This window comes from Bacillus rossius, chromosome 1 (genome assembly GCF_032445375.1).
Source record: "Bacillus rossius redtenbacheri isolate Brsri chromosome 1, Brsri_v3, whole genome shotgun sequence".
NCBI classification, from domain to species: domain Eukaryota; kingdom Metazoa; phylum Arthropoda; class Insecta; order Phasmatodea; family Bacillidae; genus Bacillus; species Bacillus rossius.
In genome coordinates, this window is record NC_086330.1 from 323,950,256 (window position 1) to 323,970,677 (window position 20,422).

At 35.6% G+C, this 20,422-nt stretch overlaps 1 protein-coding gene across 6 annotated transcripts in view; it reads right to left on the bottom strand.

The window, feature by feature from the left end:
- Positions 1–206: 206 nt before the first annotated feature.
- LOC134527988 (snRNA-activating protein complex subunit 4) overlaps positions 207–20,422 on the bottom strand; it is a 29,632-nt gene continuing 9,416 nt past the window's right edge. For 5 of the 6 annotated variants that reach the window (XM_063361131.1, XM_063361130.1, XM_063361132.1 and 2 more), the window contains exons 3-5: positions 17,831–18,141; positions 12,322–12,532; positions 207–4,698 (exon numbers count right to left, since the gene is read on the bottom strand). In XM_063361131.1, the coding sequence (XP_063217201.1) occupies positions 2,821–4,698; positions 12,322–12,532; positions 17,831–18,141 (2,400 nt within the window). In that variant the 3' untranslated portion in view covers positions 207–2,820. Of the gene's footprint in view, positions 4,699–7,473; positions 8,385–12,321; positions 12,533–17,830; positions 18,142–20,422 lie in introns of those variants that run through there. The other variant, XM_063361133.1, reaches the window with a different exon arrangement.

Here is a 20,422-nt window from a genome sequence, read left to right on the forward strand (position 1 = left end):
CCATCCTGAAAGCAAGTCTTGGCCTGAATTTCTTTGGTTTGCTGTTGACTCTGTTCAACCAGCCGACAGTGTGTCACTACTTTCACCAATGTTGCATTCTCCATTCGCAATAGCGCCTCTCGAGACATTGAATACCAAATTTCCCTGAACAATACGGTCTTTCAGCATGTTTTCCTCTTGCGCTACAGGACGATCATAACCGCACGGTTTCACTAGCAGACGACAGTCCGTCAGGAAATGGTCGAAAGTCTCGCAACTAAAAGATGTAAAATAACATTCTGCTAGTGTAACACTATTATCACTGTTCACAGCAAAATTAATTTTTTTATTGGTAGCAATACACTTCATGTGTTAGTTGTGTTTTTTTGTAGCGACATGTTTCACAATGTCTCCTCTTCCAATATGCGAGATAGAAAAATCAGCACGGCAAACGCTACAAAACGCAAAATTGCTTCCTTTACGTGACTCGAGTATTGATGAAAACTCGTTACTGTAAGCTTTCGTAAAACTTGTTTTGTAACTTTTACAAACAAAATCTTGGGGCCCCGAAAAATCGTGATGAAACACTATTTTGGCGTGAGGGCGTGAGATGGACCTTAAAATCGTGAGCTTCACACCAAAATCGTGAGAGTTGGCAGGTCTGCATTCCCAAGCCTCCCGAATGCACGATTGTCATGTACGTGGACGATACCGCGCTGATGGTAACACATCATGAAAGTGAACCGAGTAGAACACTTAGTTTGGTAATTTTTTTTTGTGTGTTCATAATGTTGGTATTAGATACACAATTGCACACATGTATATTACTATTTTTATTTTATCACACAAAAAACACTTGATATATATTATTTGCTATAGTTGGTTGACTCTCAAGCTATTTGCTAAGAGGACGTGCTGGTTAGACTGCCAGGCAAAAGTCGGAACGATAAAATTCATTTGCTTGCAACTTGTGAAAATTATATCTCAATCCAGCGCTACTATAGACGTGTGAAACCAATACGGACTTCTTTTGTAAAGAAGGTTACTGCTGGTACTTATTTAGCTTGATTATTTTTGTGGCTGGGGAAATATCCAATTGCAATGAACAGAGTTTATTCTTAAAGTTACTTTTTCTAAGTCCGCAACAGTCATTGTCACATGTTGAGGGATATTCTTCAAAGCTAAATAATTTTTTTTTGTAACATGATGGTTCAAGTGATTTTACCAGCATCAAATCAACTGTAGATTGTTTTGGCTTTTCTAGCCATTCAAGTTTAATTTCTCTTAAACTTTTATTCACCACATGTTATGGCTCTGGAATGTATTACTACAGGTTTTTCCAAAAAATTGTGATCGTATTTTTTCTATAAACTTATTTCTATGGTACTTACAAACAGAAATGATACTTTGATTAACTCTTAACTTTATCAAAGTCTTCTAATTTTGAGGTAGATCACTTAGTTAAAAAATCTCTTTAGAATATGGATGATGTGTTTTAAGGCAATCTTCTTTTACTAATAAACCAACAGAACATTCAACTTCACTTCCTTTTTAACATAACAATAAAAGAAAATATACATACACAATTCCAAACAAAGAACTTCACTTCAGTACCTTATATGACAAAGAACTAACTTCACGTCTTACAAGCACAGCTAATTAACAAATGAGCTGCAGTACACTGTATTAGGCCTGCAGATACATGCTCCTTTCGTGTCCTGACATATTTGGAGATCTGAACCTTATTTGTGTAGTTCTTGATTTTTTTTAAATCAATAAAGAAATACTTCTAATCAATACACAATCATGAAATTGTATGTGTTGATTACCATTTACTATAAGGGAATTTTATAAAAATTTAGATTTTTTGGTTTAGTCCTTTTTAAAATATACTTATTCGAAAATCAGCAATTTTGTAAAATAGCGTTACTTGATGGCTTGTAAAACCTAAAGAATTAAAAAAAGTTTAATACTTCCAGAAATATATATAAACAGAAATTGCACAAATAAAAATAAAATACATCAGCAACAAGTTATTTTATTATTGGTTAGTATCATATGGACTGACCTTGCACATGTGCGCCAATCTGCCCTTTTGAAACAAAACATTGAAAAGAAAAAAAAATAATTCCTTCTGTAACATCAAAAAATTAAACGTAATAATTGCCTCATACACAACTGTCAGGTAGGAAGTTGATCATAAAAATGTGCCAAATCTTTTATCTCAGAAAAGGTGCTGTATTTCAAAACTGGCAACAGTTGAAATTGTTTAACTTCTTGGTTGTGTATTTGATAGAATTGGAGGTGTCCTCAATAATTGAATGTTTTTACTGGATAAGTGCATAAATATGAGTTACCAAACCAGTGAAAAGATTAATTTTGTCATACAGTGGAAGACTACACAGCATTTAGGAATAACTACTAAGCAAGGGTTTAAAAAATGTCGATTTAACCATGAAAAACCAAATATGTCTCATCTCCCTAGTGTTGTGCCTCTGATCTGCTTTTATAGTCATGTGTTTGCAAGACTGCAGTTGGCTGTGAAATGGAACCAGAAATATCAACTCAATTTCTTTACAATATAAAAATTTTATGCAATTTACAAAAGCACACAAGGATATAAACAGAACAGGATACTTTACTTATAACAACTGTTACCAAAAAGTTGTATTTTAAGTAAAATCACAAAAAAGTCTTTGCATAAGTATATACAAGTCATTTGATTACCAAAAACATATTTTGATGAAACACAGTTCATAACCACACTTCAGTAACCAAAAAAAAAAGTTCAGTGATCAAACTGTACTTGGTTCTGAAAAATAAGAAAACTAGTTATGTATATTAATGTTCCAATCGCGATACTGGTTTGTGAGGCCGTTCACTTTTCCTGGTCGGTTCTTTAGGAGAACGACTGGCATACTTTTTCTTTGGCAAAGCATCTGTTTGTTGTGATGTGGAGCTTGTTTCTTCAGCATGGGTGTTTTCTACTTTTCTTTTCCTTCCTCTTTTTTTCTTCGGAATTGCCTCTTCCGGTGGTGCTATTGAATTTGACTGCATTACTGCATCTTCACTCTCTAAATCTATTACAGGCACATTTTCTTTGAGCGTACTTCTATGGTAGTTCCTAAAATTACCTGCAGTAAGCTTATCAACAAATTTAACAATATGACTATCCACTTTATGTTTAACAATGTTTTCCTCATACTGATTCTTACATCGCTTGCTATCATTTGCTAGCTCAAACACATCATCACAGATCTTGAGATTTCTGATGGATACCAGTGCTGGGAACAAGAGGATAGAGACAAAGCGCTGCTTGCAAAGTGCATCTGCTTCCACATATGTAAACGAGCTTTTTCCTGACAAATTATTCTGGCTTGTGTCCACATCAAACTCTGTGAGCATTTCCTGAAGGGCTAATGGGTCATCACTCTTAACTATGTTTTCCAAAGTCAATTTGGTAGAAGCTTTGTCTTCCTTTCTCAACTTCTCAGCCTTTTCCCGTTTTCTACTCCCGTCAACAGTTCTCAAAAGTGGACCAACGGATAAGAGCATAGTTTTGCAGGCGATAAGCGTTGAATAATTAGGTACCAAGCACCAGCGTATCGTGATCCCATTGTCTATAGGAACACTCGAATCTCCAGTTACCAGGTTAGGATCAGAATTGACAACAATAGATTCAGATTGCAGCACATTATTCTCATCTTCTCTGCTGCGAGACGGTTCACCTGATTCACAAACAATATCGACAGGTGGTGATGGGCAAGAGGATACAGACGACAGTTTACGAGCAGTGGAGCTGCTGTTACCTTTACGCTTTTTGACATTACCCATGAATGACTCTGCCCACGAATAACTGCATTTCTGTGGCAACATGGAGCTCAAAACACTGGCGGCTGAACTTTTTTTGTTTCTGTAATGATCTGAACTTGCTGCTCTACGAACCTGAACTGGTATTGGCACCATGCTTTCCTTATTGTTAACATAATTGGCCAAAGAGTAATTACATTTCTTTGGCAACAAGGCTGTAATCAGATCAGTCGAGGCTATGCCTGTGTTTACTTCGGTAACTGGTGTGTCAGCAGCAGCTACTTCAGTGTACGACATGGTGCTTCCAGAATCGGTAATGTCTACTACTTCCATGTCTTTTGGGGTTTTATCTGTCCTACTTCTTACGTTCTCATCTGCTTTTTGCTCTTTAGCTGTTTTTTTACTTGATAGAGTGCCATTTCTCAAGTACTCCAACAGACACAAATCATCTGGATATTTAATGCCGAAATTCTTTTTAACACATTGTTCACTAGGAATATTTAAGACGGCATTGAAAATTGTCAGTAAAGACTTCAAAACATTTCCATCATCTTCAATCACTTCCTTATCCACTACCCGTTTATTCGTTGAACGCTGGCAATAATAGGAAACACTGAAATGTTTCAAGTACAAGGCATCCAGTGCGGTGGAGTATTTTGTTCGCCTGGCTCTGGCCTTGGAACGAGCTCTTTTCTTCTTGTGTTGCAAGCCAAGCTTATTTTGGATCTGAAACAATGGCTTGTCACCCATGATTGTAGCTTTCTCCTCTGAAATGTTGACGTAAGACCCGAGAATATCTTCAAGTTTCGGGTCGTAGTTTCTTTTCGTTGTATGATACCGAATTGGAGGAAAACTATTATCACCATGAGTCTCACGCCATTTTTCAATGACAAAGTACCGGTGACGAATCTGAAACACAAAGTAAAATCCAAATTTAAACACTTAACGAAACATGAAATGTTTTAACTATATGTATTTGGCTTATTGAGTATTGTCTTTAACCAAAAATGTAACCAACTTTGATGCAGGCAAAGCTCATATGTATACAAACAAACACAGAAAATAAAGACCTACAAAAACCTTAAGGGAGTTCTCTTAATGATGTAATGCTAATAATATGTTTCCAATGTGAAAATTCTATTCAAACACTATTTCAAATGTTATAAACTTTATCTGTTCCGTTGTCGCTGAATAGCCTGTATGAAAATGATGAAAATGTAGCCAAGCACTAGTTGGCATCATACATGTTTGGTAGAGTCCCGATTATATGGTGAATCGCGATAAAACGAAATATCGAAAAACGCATGACAAAACACCGAAAAACACGTCAACACACGACAAAACACGAAAATAGGCAACATTCAGTAGCTATTATTATTTATTTAACATAAGCTTCTGGTTTCCGTAGCATAATTATGGCTGGAATCAACTCGGCATGTTTTGAATTCCATTCTAGACCACTATAAAATGAAATACAGGTTATATGTACAATGTCCGTGCTTTGTTTTGATTCTTCACTATGGAGTCCATAGATACATACAATGCAAAGACGTGAAACCAAGATTACGCGGACAAAATCTCGGAGCATGTTCCAATAAGAATGGTATACTAGTACTTTTCGACACTGAAACATTACTCTAGCCATAGAGTTTTCACACATTATGCAAACATGTTAATCTATGAAAAGAAAAAAAAACGTTATGTTATTTTAAATACAACAAAGGCAGTTTCGTGAAATAACTAAAGAATTCAGGGTATGTGCGATGCCGAAGCCGAAAGTATCACCTAGTGACAGAGCAGTAGAATTTAAAAGTGACTGGTTTTATTTGTGTGACGGTAATTTAATGTGTAGGTACTGTAACTGTAGACTAGAACATGAGCGCCGTGATACTCTTGTAAAACACGTGGCAAGCGAGAAACACAAGAAGGCAAAAGTGAATCTGAATTCTAGTTTGAAACGACAGATATCAATAGCAGAATCAGTGGAGATTGGAAAGAAATTTAAGAATGAAAAAGAAGAATTTGTAGCAAAAACTACATGTGCATTTCTTTCAGCAAACATTTCAGTTGAGAAGCTGGACCATCCCAAACGTCGTGAATGGTTTGGTGAATATGTCAAAGGTGGTGGTGACTTACCTACAGACGACTGGCTGCGCAAAAAGTATATACGTACCCACAATTGCAGAACAGAAACGTCAAGATATTAAGGCAGCAATCACCAACAAACCAGTTGCAGTTTTAAGTGACGAAACTACTGACAGGGGTGGTCGCTGTGTTTTCAACGTTGTCTTCAAAACACTAGAACCATCCACAACACAGGCTGTTTTCCTTGCTGCATCTGTTGTATTAGACTGTGCTGATTCCTCTTCATGTGCTCGTGCTATTGTTGACACACTTCAAATGTATGAAGTGGATTATGCTCTTGTATCAGCATTTGTAACTGACTCTGCCAGGTACATGACCAAATGTGCCAAGACTCTTGAAGGATTGTTTGGTGACAATTTCAAACATGTGCAGTGCTGGGCTCACAAGATTCATTTGGTAGGGGTTATGTGGCAAACAAATCTTGAAGAGCTCAACACGACTGTAGTAAAGGTGAAAAATGCTTTCTTAAATACCAGAAAGCGAAAGCATCAATATCTAGAATTTCTCAAAACAAAATACCCTGCTGATCCTACAAAACAAAAGTTGTTTCCACAACCTGTTGTAACCAGGTGGAATACATGGTTTGAAGCAGCTGTGTATTTGAATGCACATTTCAAAGACATTGTCGAATTCTTTGAAAAGTTCAGTGAGCACAACAGTGGAATAAAATTTCTAAATAAAATGTCTGCAGAAGATTTAGCTATCGTTCAAGTTCAGGCAATGTTTGTGGCAGACAACTGTGCACATCTGACTGAACTGATTGTCTACCTTGAAGGCTCTTCCTACCCTACAGCTCATATGCTAGCTTCCAAAATTAAGAACCTTCAAAATAAGTTTGATCTCCTGAGCAAGGGTATTTTCTCATCTTCTGTAAATGAAAGGATAAGTCATTTATCCACTGTTGAGCAAGCAAAGCTGACACTGCATCTAAAGCTGACAGCCCAGAAATGTGAAAACAAACTGTCTGAACTTGTTTTAAATGACCCCTCAAGGAAAACATTTGAAGCAATTGATGGACTCTTCAATCCACTAAATGTAAGCAGGATGAATATACACACTTCAGACTTTGGTCAGCACATCCAAAACTTGCCTAAGATGTCTCAACTTCCCACTGATGTGTTTATGGAAGGGTATCAAGTGTTCAAGAAAATAATTAAAGAGGAGCTTTCAAACCCAGAAAACAAATGTGTTGATATTACCAAAATTTTGTGTGCCTTGAAAGGTGACTATAGTGACTTTTCCCATGCAGGACTGAAGGCAATCTGGTTCCCTACATCTAATGTTGATTGCGAACGTTCATTTTCAAAATATTCATTAGTTGTTAGTGATCGTAGGCAGCATCTTAAACCAGAAAATGCTGAAAGTCTGACAATGCTTACATTTCAGTAAATGTAAATGGATAGTGATAAGCACAGAAAAAATACATCTTTTTGAGTTGCTGTTTTTGTATTGAGTATTGTTGTATATTGCTGTTTCTTGTAAGTTATAAAATGCTGTTTTTATTTAGTTTTGTTAATAAATGATGATTTTAACTTTTTACTAAAAATAAAACCGATAACACCGAAATCTTATATTTTTAAAATGAAATTGATCAAAAAATAACACCATAAAATCGGGACTTTAATGTTTGGTTACATTGATGCCTGTATAAAGTGCACACACTAGTCTAATATCGACAGCTTGCTGATTGCATGAAACACGTGCAATCTGTCTTGTGCCAAATAAAATACATTTGATAGCCAGGCTCACACCTTTTCATGGTTAGTGTGAACTACGATGACATTTGTTATGGTTAGGGCCTGGAAAATTTCGGTGTTTTCAGTATGCAAAAAGCGGTTGTTTAAAGTCGGTATTTTCGTTATGCAATGGAAATTTTACCGGTATTTTAAATGTTGACTAAATAGTGCAGTTATTGAATATAATAGTTTACATATTTAATAAACAATCCATGTATACTAGGAATAGACTAATATGCATAATAACAGCCAATTAAATCCAAAACAGTTACACAAAACAGACACGCTATAGATGTTTGCAACTACAAATTTTCTTTTTTTCGGCTGCCGATGCCACATGCTTAGCCGACTTTAGGTGTTTGTCAATGGAATCTTTTCTTTCCCATGAAACTTTACAGTTGCAAAATTTGCACATCACTGTGCTATTGTCAGTACAATAAAACCCATGTTTCTGATACTGATATGCTCGGTCTCGAGCACTCAAAGTATTATTCGGCATTTTCAAACTCTAGACAGAAATATGTTGCAACATACTATATACAGGCTGTTACGAAAACAATCAACTAAACTTGGCGCGCGAATAAATATCAGCAGTGGAATGTCACTACGTTGGGAATGCTGTCGCGGCTCGTGTCGTCAACAACAGATGCTGGCTGCATGATAGTCACGCATGCTCGCACACTCCCAGTCTTGCTGCGCAGACTAATTTTGTACCTGCAAAATCATTATTTGCTTATTCTCTTGCTATTTACGAAGTTACACAAAATAAACAACTACGGTAAGATAAATTCGTTAGCCGCTGACATGTGTTTAGCTTTACACAAAACAAAACTTCTCACAGTCTGGGAAATGTATGATCTTCGGTAAGGAAGCATTCACTTACATGAGAAGTTAGTAGAAGCTATGTTGGCTAACCTGGACCTTTAGATTTTACCATATACGACGCAACTTGGATAAATATAATATATTAGGGTATTCTTTTGCTTCGATATATTTTATACACTTTTCGCAAAATACAACAAACACGTTCTCATATCCAGCCAAGTGTGCACGGTAGTTTAGAATTCGGCATCATATTATTTTTATTTTTCGTTGAGTGCAAAAGTTTGAGTTTGCTTGCATTCAATAAATACGGTATTGGCATAATGGAGTGGAGGACACGAGGTTGCCACTTGAACAAACCCCGGCGCACAAATGAGAAGAAACTTAGTGTGAACAATGCTATCCTGAAATGCTGTGACATGTTTTTGGAGTAGATAATCACAGCGACAGACCGACAGGATACGCTCCCGCCCTTGCCGTCAGCGATGTTTATTTTGAGAGCTCAAGCAATTATCTTATCCACGTCCCTTCACAGCGTAAAAAAAAAAAAGAAAAGAAAAAAAACACAGAATACAGCTGGAAAAGTAACTATGCAGTAAAATACATATATTTACGGCCCTGCTAAATTTTTCTATTCAATAAAATTCGAGGTATTAGTGATTTTTCAGCAGAAACTGCTGTGACTAATAAACAAATTGTATCATAATAACTTAAACTTATAAAGTATTTATCAACGGCGAAGGACAGTCGTATAAGCCCATAAAAATATTTATTTTACCGAGAATAGACTATACAACCTGGCTTTTGTCGCACGCGCGGTGGGAGAATGCTGACAGTTTCTTACGCAGAAGGTTGAAACAAGGGAGGGAATGTGTTGAAATGTTAGCTGTTAAAAAAAAAGGGGGGGAGGCGGGGGTTGGTTTTTACATGGTTTTATGGCTCTGGGAGGGATGAACCCTGAAGAATTAGCAGTGGATGGGAGAGGTAAGCGTAGCGTAGCGTAGCGTCGCGTCACGTCACGTATGACGTCAAGCCGCCGGGCGGGTAAGATAACGTGACAGCTGAGACGGCTTTTCGTGCGATAGTGGAGGCGCCGAGCTCGGCTAGACACTGCCGCGTGGCCAGTCTAGAGGGGTGGTATCTATTTTTAGCCGTCTTTTGTATGCCTGCCTGCTTACAGTACAGCTCTCGCCAAAATAAACGTGAACACATAGCGCCCAACAAAGTGTAACAGACTTGTTTTTCAGCCGATTTTACTCAAATTTTCGACTTTCTCTGCTCAAATTTTTCACTGTTTCTCAAAAAAACGGTCGTATAAACGGAATGGACGCATCAGAGGGGGGTCGCATCGGCGGGATTCCACTGTAATGGTACTTTTCGGGGATATATTCGCAGTGTAATATAGAAATGTTGTGATTTTTGCGAATGTACTTACTTTTCGCATTTTCATGCGAAATTCGCGCGAATTTTCGCAAAATTCGCGATCGCGAAAAATTCCAGGCCCTAGTTATGGTATGCTACGTTAGTTGCACCTCAAGTTTGGGCCATGGTTTTTGTTTCAACTAAGTTGATACAAAATATGTTTTTGTCGAATGACTAATTAATTTTAATTGTTTGGCGTGCTTTTGTATATTCTGCTTTTTAATTAAAATAATTTCCATGCAACAGTTTTGTTGTTGTAAAAAAATTAATTTCAACAAAAATACTTGTGTCACATAAAAATTGCACCCCTACTTATCTAACTAGATCTTAGCATAAAATGTGTGATGATTATGTCATAAAACATGGTAATTAGGGTTGTGCGAGAATGAGATTTAGGCCTCGAGAAATTTTCGAGAAAGAAAATATTTGTCTCGCGAGAAAAGAGACGAGAATGAGAAATTTTTAAATAATCAAGATTTACTGTAGATATCACTTTCAAAATATATTGTACTGTACATTAAACTGCTGTTTATCATATAGAATGTCAATTTAGTTGCCTGTGCACAACTGACATGCACCACACGTTATGTAAGCCTACACAAAATTATAAATAAACATTCACTTCCTTAGGTAAAAGTCTAGTAGCTAACATGTAAATTGTGGTTCCCGTTGACTTATCGCCACTTTTTGTGTAATACTGCCACACTGATATGTCCACATCTTCCATTTTACCATAAAATCAAAGTTTAATTTGACAACAAAGTTTACTTCTGTTAAACTGTTATATTCCCGCAACACTTTTTTTTTCCACTTGGTTACGCCGCAGTTAAGAGATAAAGCAGTATTAGGAAATTATTCTCATATTCCTAATAACATTTTACAGGCGTCAAATTATTTATCATACCCGCAGAGTAGCTCGCGTAAACGGGAAACACTGGTACTGTAATGAAAACAAAGAAATTGATAATAGAGAGGCTTTGGCGGGATTCATTACTCGTGACGTCTTACAATTGAGTGAAACAAAGGTGGAAAAGGAAATGGGATAAACATACTATTTAATCTGCCTTTTCAACTGGTTTAAAGACACACATTCACGTAATTTTACGTAATACAAGGGCGTGAATTGTTCTGCGTTTTCAATCCATTCCTTTACATTCCAGTCCATTTAATAATCACATGACTTGCGCAGTCTTTTATTGGAAAGTAGACTCGGTCTGGTAGCATGACCACCATTCCCTTTTGTTCGTTAAAAAGTAAATTTTGTATTTTGCCGTAATAATCAACATTTCAGTATGCTATTAAACATTACCGAATAAAATATTATGACTAAATTAAAGGTAATGCTTTTAATAACTTTACCGTAATAACGTGTATGTAAACAAAACCAATTTTGTAAGTTAGGTTCGAACGTATTTTATTATGTATTACGCTTACGTAATTTAAAAATTAAATACTGCATTTTTTCTTTCAGGATGAATTGGAATTTCATAAGACAGTGTTTATTCACAGTTTCGGTTATTGATAAAGGTTTTGAATGGTTGACTATCGGCTAGTCTAATATCTCTTAATGATTGCATCATGTTTGCTTTGTGTTCCGCCAAATCATTATTCGTTCAAACAGGCAGACGCGTTTGGTATTTTTAAAACATTTTAACTAAAATAATGGCAGTGTGTGTGTGTAATGTTCAACATATAAAAATACAACTATCAATATCAAATTTAGTTTCCATACCAAATTGAGTTGTTAACGGTACCAAAAAAAAATTCTCGTTTTTTTTCGAGAAATTATTTTTCTCGCTCGCTGTTCGAGAATGCAATATTTCTCGAAATTTTTCTCGAGGTTCGAGATCTCGCACAACACTAATGGTAATATAATATTTTTTTAAATAGAAGTTATTGATTATAAAATTTTGTATCCCTTATTTGCAATCTAATTAAAAATAATCCAGTATACACAAACAAGAAAACTTAAGTATGGACCCGACCCATCACTTAACTGCAACATAAAAATAATTTTTAATGTTTTTAAGAACTTCAATTAGAAAAAAATTTCCTTCTTAAAGTTTAAATAATTTTGCACTTTACTTAAAAAATAATGCAATTTAACTCTTATGATAAAGTTTTTACAACAAGTGTAATTATTTAAATTCCTTGAGAAACTTCTTTTCACATTACAGTATTTTGCTTTACCATTGTGACAGTGCATGTGTATATCAATTTTACTTATTCTTTATTGGATAATAGATAAATTCTAGAGTTCAAAATTACTAAAATCAACAAAAAAAGGTAGGCCCATCTATATTCAGACCAATACAATATACCTATATTTGTGTACATGAACTTTAGTCAATTCGTAGTTTACATACAAATATAATTTCCTCTTGTGGCATTCACTATCACTACTAACCTGCACTCTGCTAAAGCCACTGAATGACCTGGCTACGGCAGCCCACGCAGACTGACCAAACTCTTCAACCATTTCGACCAGTTTCTCATCACAAGCTTCGTCCCACGTGAACTGCTCTGTGTTCTCCAGACTGGCGTTGTACCTGTCGCGCAGCTGTATGGGCGTGCGGCCAGGTACGAAGCGGGATATCTGCTGGAAGTTCCTGCCGTACCTGCAAACGCAAGTGCTCATTACATACCCCTGGTGTGGGAAGAAGACAGGTTACACACAGTGTTACGGCGGAGTTATAGGAACAGAAAGGTGCCATCTTGGTTTGAACAGTTTTTAATCCACAAAACATTTCTGTCATTTGACTTACGAAGTTTGGCTTTGTTAAAGCATAGAAGTATATAATTTAATGGAATGCCTGGAGATAACAGTGACTACCTATTACAATTAATTTCCCTTGTGAATTTATTGGCATTTGGTATTGACATAATTTTTACGAATGACTACAACCTTAATAACATGCACTGCAGTAACAGTACGTATTTAACGCAGCAATGTTTAATTATCAAGTACACATCTACAGGAGTGTTCTTTCAATACAAGAGTAAAGCTTGTATTTATGGCAGTACAGAGACAACATCCTTAGCAAACAATGTTGCACCTGTGTTTCCGTACCATGTGCGTCTCTGCCTGAGGACGGGAGCAGATAGCAGTTCCCGAAACGTCGCTTGTTTCTGTTTTGGTAAAACTCTTGTGTTTGTTTGTCTTTTCGTTTTGTCGTGTTTTTGTCTCGTTTCAACTGTTGTGCTGAATTATTTTGGGTTCAATATTTTTGTGTTGTCATCATTTATGGGTTTTTTTTTTTTTGTTCTCTTAGTACAATTTTCTTTGTTTTTCTTTGTTTGTTGACCATATTCCTGTTTCGGAATATTTTGTGTTCATATCCTTGTTGACAACAGCAATTGTTTGCTTAATTTTGTGTGTTTTTTGTCTTTTTTGGGTATTTTTATTTATTTATTTTATTTATTAGTTTTTCTTCAACAGAAAAAGTTCTTAGCAATGGCGTATGTCCAAAAACTTACATAAAGTCATGCACTCCCATTGCACAAATCTTTTAAAGATAACACAATTTAATTACATAATAAACTTGACATAGGTCTTGAAATAGTATAAACATAGCATCTACTCTTCATTTTAATAATTACTTTTCAGTTAGTATTTGCTTTCAAAAATATTGATTTAAAGGATTAAGAGGAAGTTCTAAAAGATACGTATACAGTGATGTGAGATGGTATTTCAGCACAGAGAAGAGTCTATAATCCGGCATGTTTGAGACCTTGGCCATACCAGATTAGCGATTTTAACAGGATTATCGAACTTCAATATAGTTTTAATGGAAATAACCAATTGTAAAATGTAACCGAAAAATGGAAAAAACGGTACTGAAATAAAAATAAATGGTAACGATAAACTCTGAGTGAACTAATGACACCGGCAGGGCAGCATTGTGACCTGGCAGCCAAGGTCAAAAGCTGAAATCTATCCAGAAAAAACCTGAATGTGAGCATCTAGATTAATACTGGATGTGCTGAACCATAAAATTTCGGATTTACAGGATGTTTAAAAATACCAGGTGAACCAATTTCAGGACCTTTTAGTAAAATTTGTCTACGATTTTTTTTTGTATCAAAGGCTGGATTTTAAATAACTACAGTAAACTCTCGATTATCTGTGTTAATTGGGACCTTCCGATGCCCGGATAATTGAATGCCCATAAAAAAAACCGGATAATCCGTTTCACCACTTAAAAATGGTGTATTTACTGGCAAAAGTGTGTCTCTTCAGTAGAATTCTATGAGTACAAGCAAAGGCTTTGTATACCGTGTCCCAGCTTATTGGACCGTAAACATACTGGCACTGTGTTGCCGCCATCCTTCTCCTGTCCCCTTTATTGCTACGGGAGGGAGAGCGGCGGCAGTCTCAACTCAGCATCTCCCTTCACCCTTTTAACGACCTATTATCCGGGGTCACTACAAAATAAGTGTCTGAACCACAGCACAATATTATACACCTTTTTTTCCCCTTCCAGCTATTGCATTTTATTTATCTACCTCGCGCGGCAAGATATTGTTTCTTGTTAATAGAATAGTTACAAATATTTTTTTGTGGAGTTTAAGCTTTGATTTTCATTCATCTCACTGAACAATTCATTTTTGGCTTTGGATGGGGATTGGCTGCCCTCCCCCCTCCCCGGCTCATCCAAAGAAACACTATTATAAATCTTAATTTCACAAGCACTAAGAAAACGGAACGGGAACATACAAAAAATAAAGATCATTTAAAAAATATTTCAAATACAACAATGGATATTCCTGTGTCTTCATTAAAATATTAATTTAATCCCATTTGTTTGTGTTATTGCTGCTGCATTGTTAATTTCATCCCATTTGTTTGTGTTATTGCTGCTGCTTAAAGTAAATTCAAAATATCAAGTTGTTAAATGTTAGGCCTATAACTATTTTACTCAAGTTTTGAGGTTGACATTAACTACTAAAGTTAAAACAAAAATAATATAGTTAATGCTGTAAAAAATTGAAAATTGTTATTACAGCAAGCGTTGACTTGAAGAATAACTCCATGTAGTTTTTTGTAAAATTTTACTTTCCTCTCAATTACACTTTCCTCTGAACTGCACCATTTTCAGTTTTCCCCTAGAAAAGTTTAATTCAGGGGTTCCACTGTAGTCATAAACTTACATTAAGAGAGAAAAATTGTGCTTAAGGTCAGCTAATGCCTATCTCCATTAACTGTTACCATCACTGGTTAGAAGGGATCTTCTCTAACCAGATTATAATCCCTCCAACACATTATGTTATGTGAGATACACTGCCTGCTAATAATGAATACCACAGCCAGGACCTCAACCAGAGGGTAAACTATATTACAATAAATGCAATTTCTCTGTAATGTAACTTGATACGAACAAATTTATTTAGATTTAGATTGATTTCCATACAGTTATTGGTATAGAGCATCCCACTCTTAGATTGCAGTGTGGAAGTAAATGGGCGCATTCTCTCTCTCTCTAACACACGCCGATTGCCGTTAGCACTGTCCTTCTTTCTTCGTGCGTTGTTGCCAAATATCAAACGAAATTTAAAATTTTAATTTTTGGACCAAGCTTTTTTTCATATTGTATAGAATCGAAATACGCATCAGGCAATGCTTATTTTGAATACTTAACAATATTTTAAGTGTCCGAAAAAATTAAAAAACATAACTTATTCGCTGTGAACTGTTTTTAAGTATTCTGATATGTTTCACATCAAAAAAAGAAAACATACATGTGTATTTCATTCAGATTTTTTTTATTCGTAAATTAAGCCTTAGGACGCCACCGAACAAATGATAAGACAAAAACTGTACAGGTTTCACTTAAATAATTTTTTTAATATATTGAAATGCATTTTCTCACAAACTGACACATCAAAAAGTTGACCAGCGGAAATTTTTTTTTCTATTAAAGATAGATGGGGGACGAAAACGAGAAAAATGTTTACAATGAATTGAATTAGTTTTTAAAAGCAGCTCCATCTCAATTGCTTCTACAGATTCCGTGGAAATAGCTGTTAAAGATGTGTCTTATCAGTACAAGAGCGCGTGCTGCCGTCGTAAGAGGAAACAGGGTCGTGTGTTTAGATAAGTGGGGTTCTGTCCTACAAGCAATTTCAAATACATAGCTTCCTTAGTCAACAAAAATATTTTAATCGATTCTTGAACATAATATGTAAAATGTATGAAATAAATACGAAGGAATTTAATAGCGATCAAGGTACAAAATTTTGAATTATTTTTCTATCCTTCTCAACACCAAGCATCTTATCAAACATTGTTTTAGACAAAGTTTTGGAAAATAATTATGATATTTACAAACAATTTAAACAGATTTGATAAGGTGTCTACTAAGGCAGTTACGTTTTTTTTTGTCCGGTGAAATTTTTTTTCGAACCCATTCAGTTATGGCTGGTCGTATCAAAAATTTATTTAGAAAATATTTTTCGGCATTAGGTAATCCGAGTTATCATACGTTAAAATGAATTCGATATTATTCATATTATGGGAGTTATTGCGATTTCTCTGTTTTTTAAAAAATATTCCCCGTTTCGAACCAATTGTTCGGATTTTTCCCATAACTTACTCGACTGAGAATTTCCATTACCGTATTTTTTTTATTATTTTGGACATGACTTGTCCAAAAATACGGCATTTATCGGGCCCATGAAAATGTGGGGATTTTTAGAACATAAAAGAAAACTATAAGCAATTTTCATCTACAATAGGTAGTTTTTATTTGAAATTTACATAAAAGTGGCATTATTACAAATTTATATGTGTAATAGTATAAAATATTATAAATTACGATATGATTTCTTAAAATGCTTCTTGATCGATCCAAATTACAAAGACACGCATCTCCTGAAATTCGTAATGTGTTAGGCAACAGCGCGCGCCATAAGCCGTGTACTGCAATCTAAGAGTGGGACGGGCTATAGGAAAGGTCAAGCATGCTCTGCATTCTGCAGTAATGTAGTATTTTGCAAATTAGTAATGAGCAAATTTATGAATATTTTAAAAATTCTTCAGTTCAAGAACAAAAAAGAGACAGTGTAGACTGATTTCAGAAAAATAGAGACTGATAGAGGCTTTTTTAAAAAAAGATAAGAAAAGAGACTCACTCTGATGCCTGGGTAGAGGAACCTTTTTTTTTTTTTTAGCGTGGCGGGGCGCTGTGAAAAGAACGCTCGAAAAGAAAATGAAAAAACCGGGGGGGGGAGTTAAGCCGGAAGCAGCAGTCAAGGCATTCCTTTTTGGTTTAAAGTGTGACAAATTGACGGGTGAAGGTGGCAGGGGAATGAGGGTCTGAAGGGTCAGGTAAATAGCTTTCTGACACAGCAGAAAAAAAAAACACGCAGCGCAGTCCCGGCGTAGCTACACCCCGTCATTTTTTTTTTTACAACTTCATAAAAAAATCAAGCACGGATAATCCAAAAACCGGATAATCCAGGCCCGGATAATCGAGAGTTTACTGTATATATAACCAATGTTAAACATGAGGAAATTTTAAAACAAAATTTTCTACAATCAGCATGAATGTACTGACTGTTAGGTTACAAAGATAAAATTTTTTCAGGGATAATATTCACAATTAAATGGACAGTCGACAACTATTTGTAATTGAAGTGCAACTATAAACAAAAGTGAAGCGTCAAAAAATATATGCAAGTTAACAAAACCCTGCAGAAAACTAAAGTTTTGTGTCTTATAGTACCATTGCTGTTTGTTCATGGGTCGTTTCATGACCTTAAAAGACCAGTAGTTCAGTTTCCTTACTTTTCGTGACTTGGTATTTTTGTGACCTTTAGACACCCTGATTTAAGACCGTTCACTATAAATGCCATGAAAGAAAGCATTTTTCCTCCATTCACACTATTCTAGCCCTAAGGGTTGCCAATTTACCAACCACTTCATTGCGGCCAGAATCATGAGGTCCTCCTCCTCGGTGAAGCGACCCTTTCTGATGCTCGGCTCCAGGCAGTACTTCCAGCGGTTGAACACCTGCACCTTGGTGCGCCCCTTCACCATGGCCGCCACGCGCGCCCACGGGATGAACGTGCCCACGCGGTACCGCTCCACCATCTGCTGCACCGTGCGGTCCTCCTCGGGCGTCCACTTGCTCCGCGTCAGCTGCTCGTTCAGGTTCATCTGGTAGAAGCGGACGCACTGGAACTCCGAGCGGCCCGTCCCCAGCTGCTCGGCTATTAGCGACCAGTTCTGCACATCCACCAGCGCACACGTCAGTACAGTTGGTTCGGCCTTGGCTTCAAACAACCATCAGGGCCGTTGTCAGTTTAAAATCGGAGGGAGGGCGAAAAATTTTCAGCATTAGAAATTATATGAGCAATTAATCAATAACATGTTTATTTTATTGACTATAGACTACAAAGAATCAGTCTAGTAGGGGTATGCGAACATAAAAAAATACATGACGTTTGTGAATACCTCGATATTCAATATCCATTAATACATACTTAGTTCGATATTTTATTCAACATTTTCAATCTAGGTAATTAATTTTTAATTATTCATTACCAATTGATACAGAAAAAAAAAATTGGTTGTCTGTAAAGTCGGTTTACGGACGATAGTTTAACGTGACGTCATAACAAAACATTGATGAAATGATTGATCCAGAAGAAAAGGAAATATATTCGGCCTGAGACTGAGCCGTAATAGGTTTTTGCAACCAAACCATTTAGGAATTAAAAATATTATATTCTTTGAGGAAGAATTGTTTTATTTTTTCTTTATTTTTTCTATCTTTTGTATGATAAAATCTACCTCTGCATACTTTATGAATAAAATTGAATCATTTTTATTGAATTATCACTATTTTGTATGGATACAAAGGAGTGAAATGAAATGTACAATTTAATTAATAAATTCACTTTTATTTCCATTCATTATTAAAATATATTTATTACTTTTGAAATGTTACGTGCGCCGTATTTATTTTTACAAGTACAAAAAAAAAATTCGCACCTGCCGGGATTCGAACCGACAACCTTACAATTAGAAGATAGCGCCGCTGATCGCTCAGCCACGAGGCCATATTTGATAATTATTAGTTTCAGATGTTATATATACATTTGTAAAAATTTTGTTCACGGTAGGGGAATAAGATTATTTCGTTTTTATAACTCGATTTTATAACAAATACGCATCCCAAATATACCAAACTTATTTATAATGTGTTACAATATTTTTTAAAACATTGTGCAAAAGATCCCGGTTGTAATTTGAATTATTATGTGTAACTGTAAAACACCATTGTTGGTTCAAAACGTATTTTAATATTCAACATTATTTTTAAATACTGTACCAATTGTGCTAAAAATCGGTGGACGATCGTTAAATTACATAATATTAATAATTCAAACGACGAAAATATGATTGAAAAGTCAAATCGATGGTCGTTCCAATCGAGTGGAAGAGAGATGCCACGCATGCGTAGGCCCTACAATGAGCATGAAGAGAGATGCCACGCATGCGTACAATGAGCAAATAGGACACATCCGTAGTTGGACACTTTTTCGTGCGTGCAGCCGGCGATCATCGATTTATTAGACGTTGTCACGTCAAAAATTTGGTTGAAAAGTGTTTAAATTATGAAGTTAAGATCCTTTATTAATACATTTTGATTTAATTTTATGCAATATTATACATACATACATTAATTTAATATGGGGAAAAATTATTATGATTTTAAAATACTCATATTTTTATGTGTCTCTATACATAATCAGTTATATAACAAAACCATTTTAAATCTAAAAATTGTATTGGTTTGAGTGAATGCATTTCCAGTTTTCTTTAAATTTAACGTCTTTATTAAGGTTACATCTATACTAATATTATAAAGCTGAAGAGTTTGTTTGTTTGTTTGTTTGTTTGTTTGTTTGAACGCGCTAATCTCAGGAACCACTGGTCCGATTTGAAAAATTCTTTCAGTGTTCGATAGTACATTTATCGAGGAAGGCTATAGGCTATATTATATTATCAATAACATTAGGGATCCTTACTAAAAGTCCAATTTAGAATCAAATGCATTGGAGGGGGTTAGATACAACATGCAGTACATGTACGAAATGTGTGTTGACAATGCCGCAGGTGCTAGAAGTTTATTTCCTATTGCCTATTAACATTGTTGCCACGCACTAGATGCCTTATCATTCTTAATTTTCCCATACAAGTAAAAACACCCGTGTGATATTAACAACGAAGCAATCAGTACCCTCATAATAGTTCAATTAGTATTTAAATACTTTTTATCACTTTAAATCGCAAACCTAAACTATTGTTCTTTTTTCCTCTCTCTGTGTTTAATTTGTTTTTTTATTGCCCTTTTTTTCAAGTATATATATTTTACAGACTTGAAACTTCACAGTAATGTTCCTAATGTTACGCAGGATGACTTTTCCAAAAATTAGATCCCATGGGTGGTTAAAACCAGGCAACAGTGGGTACTTTGTCTGCATGAGAACAGGTTTTTGCA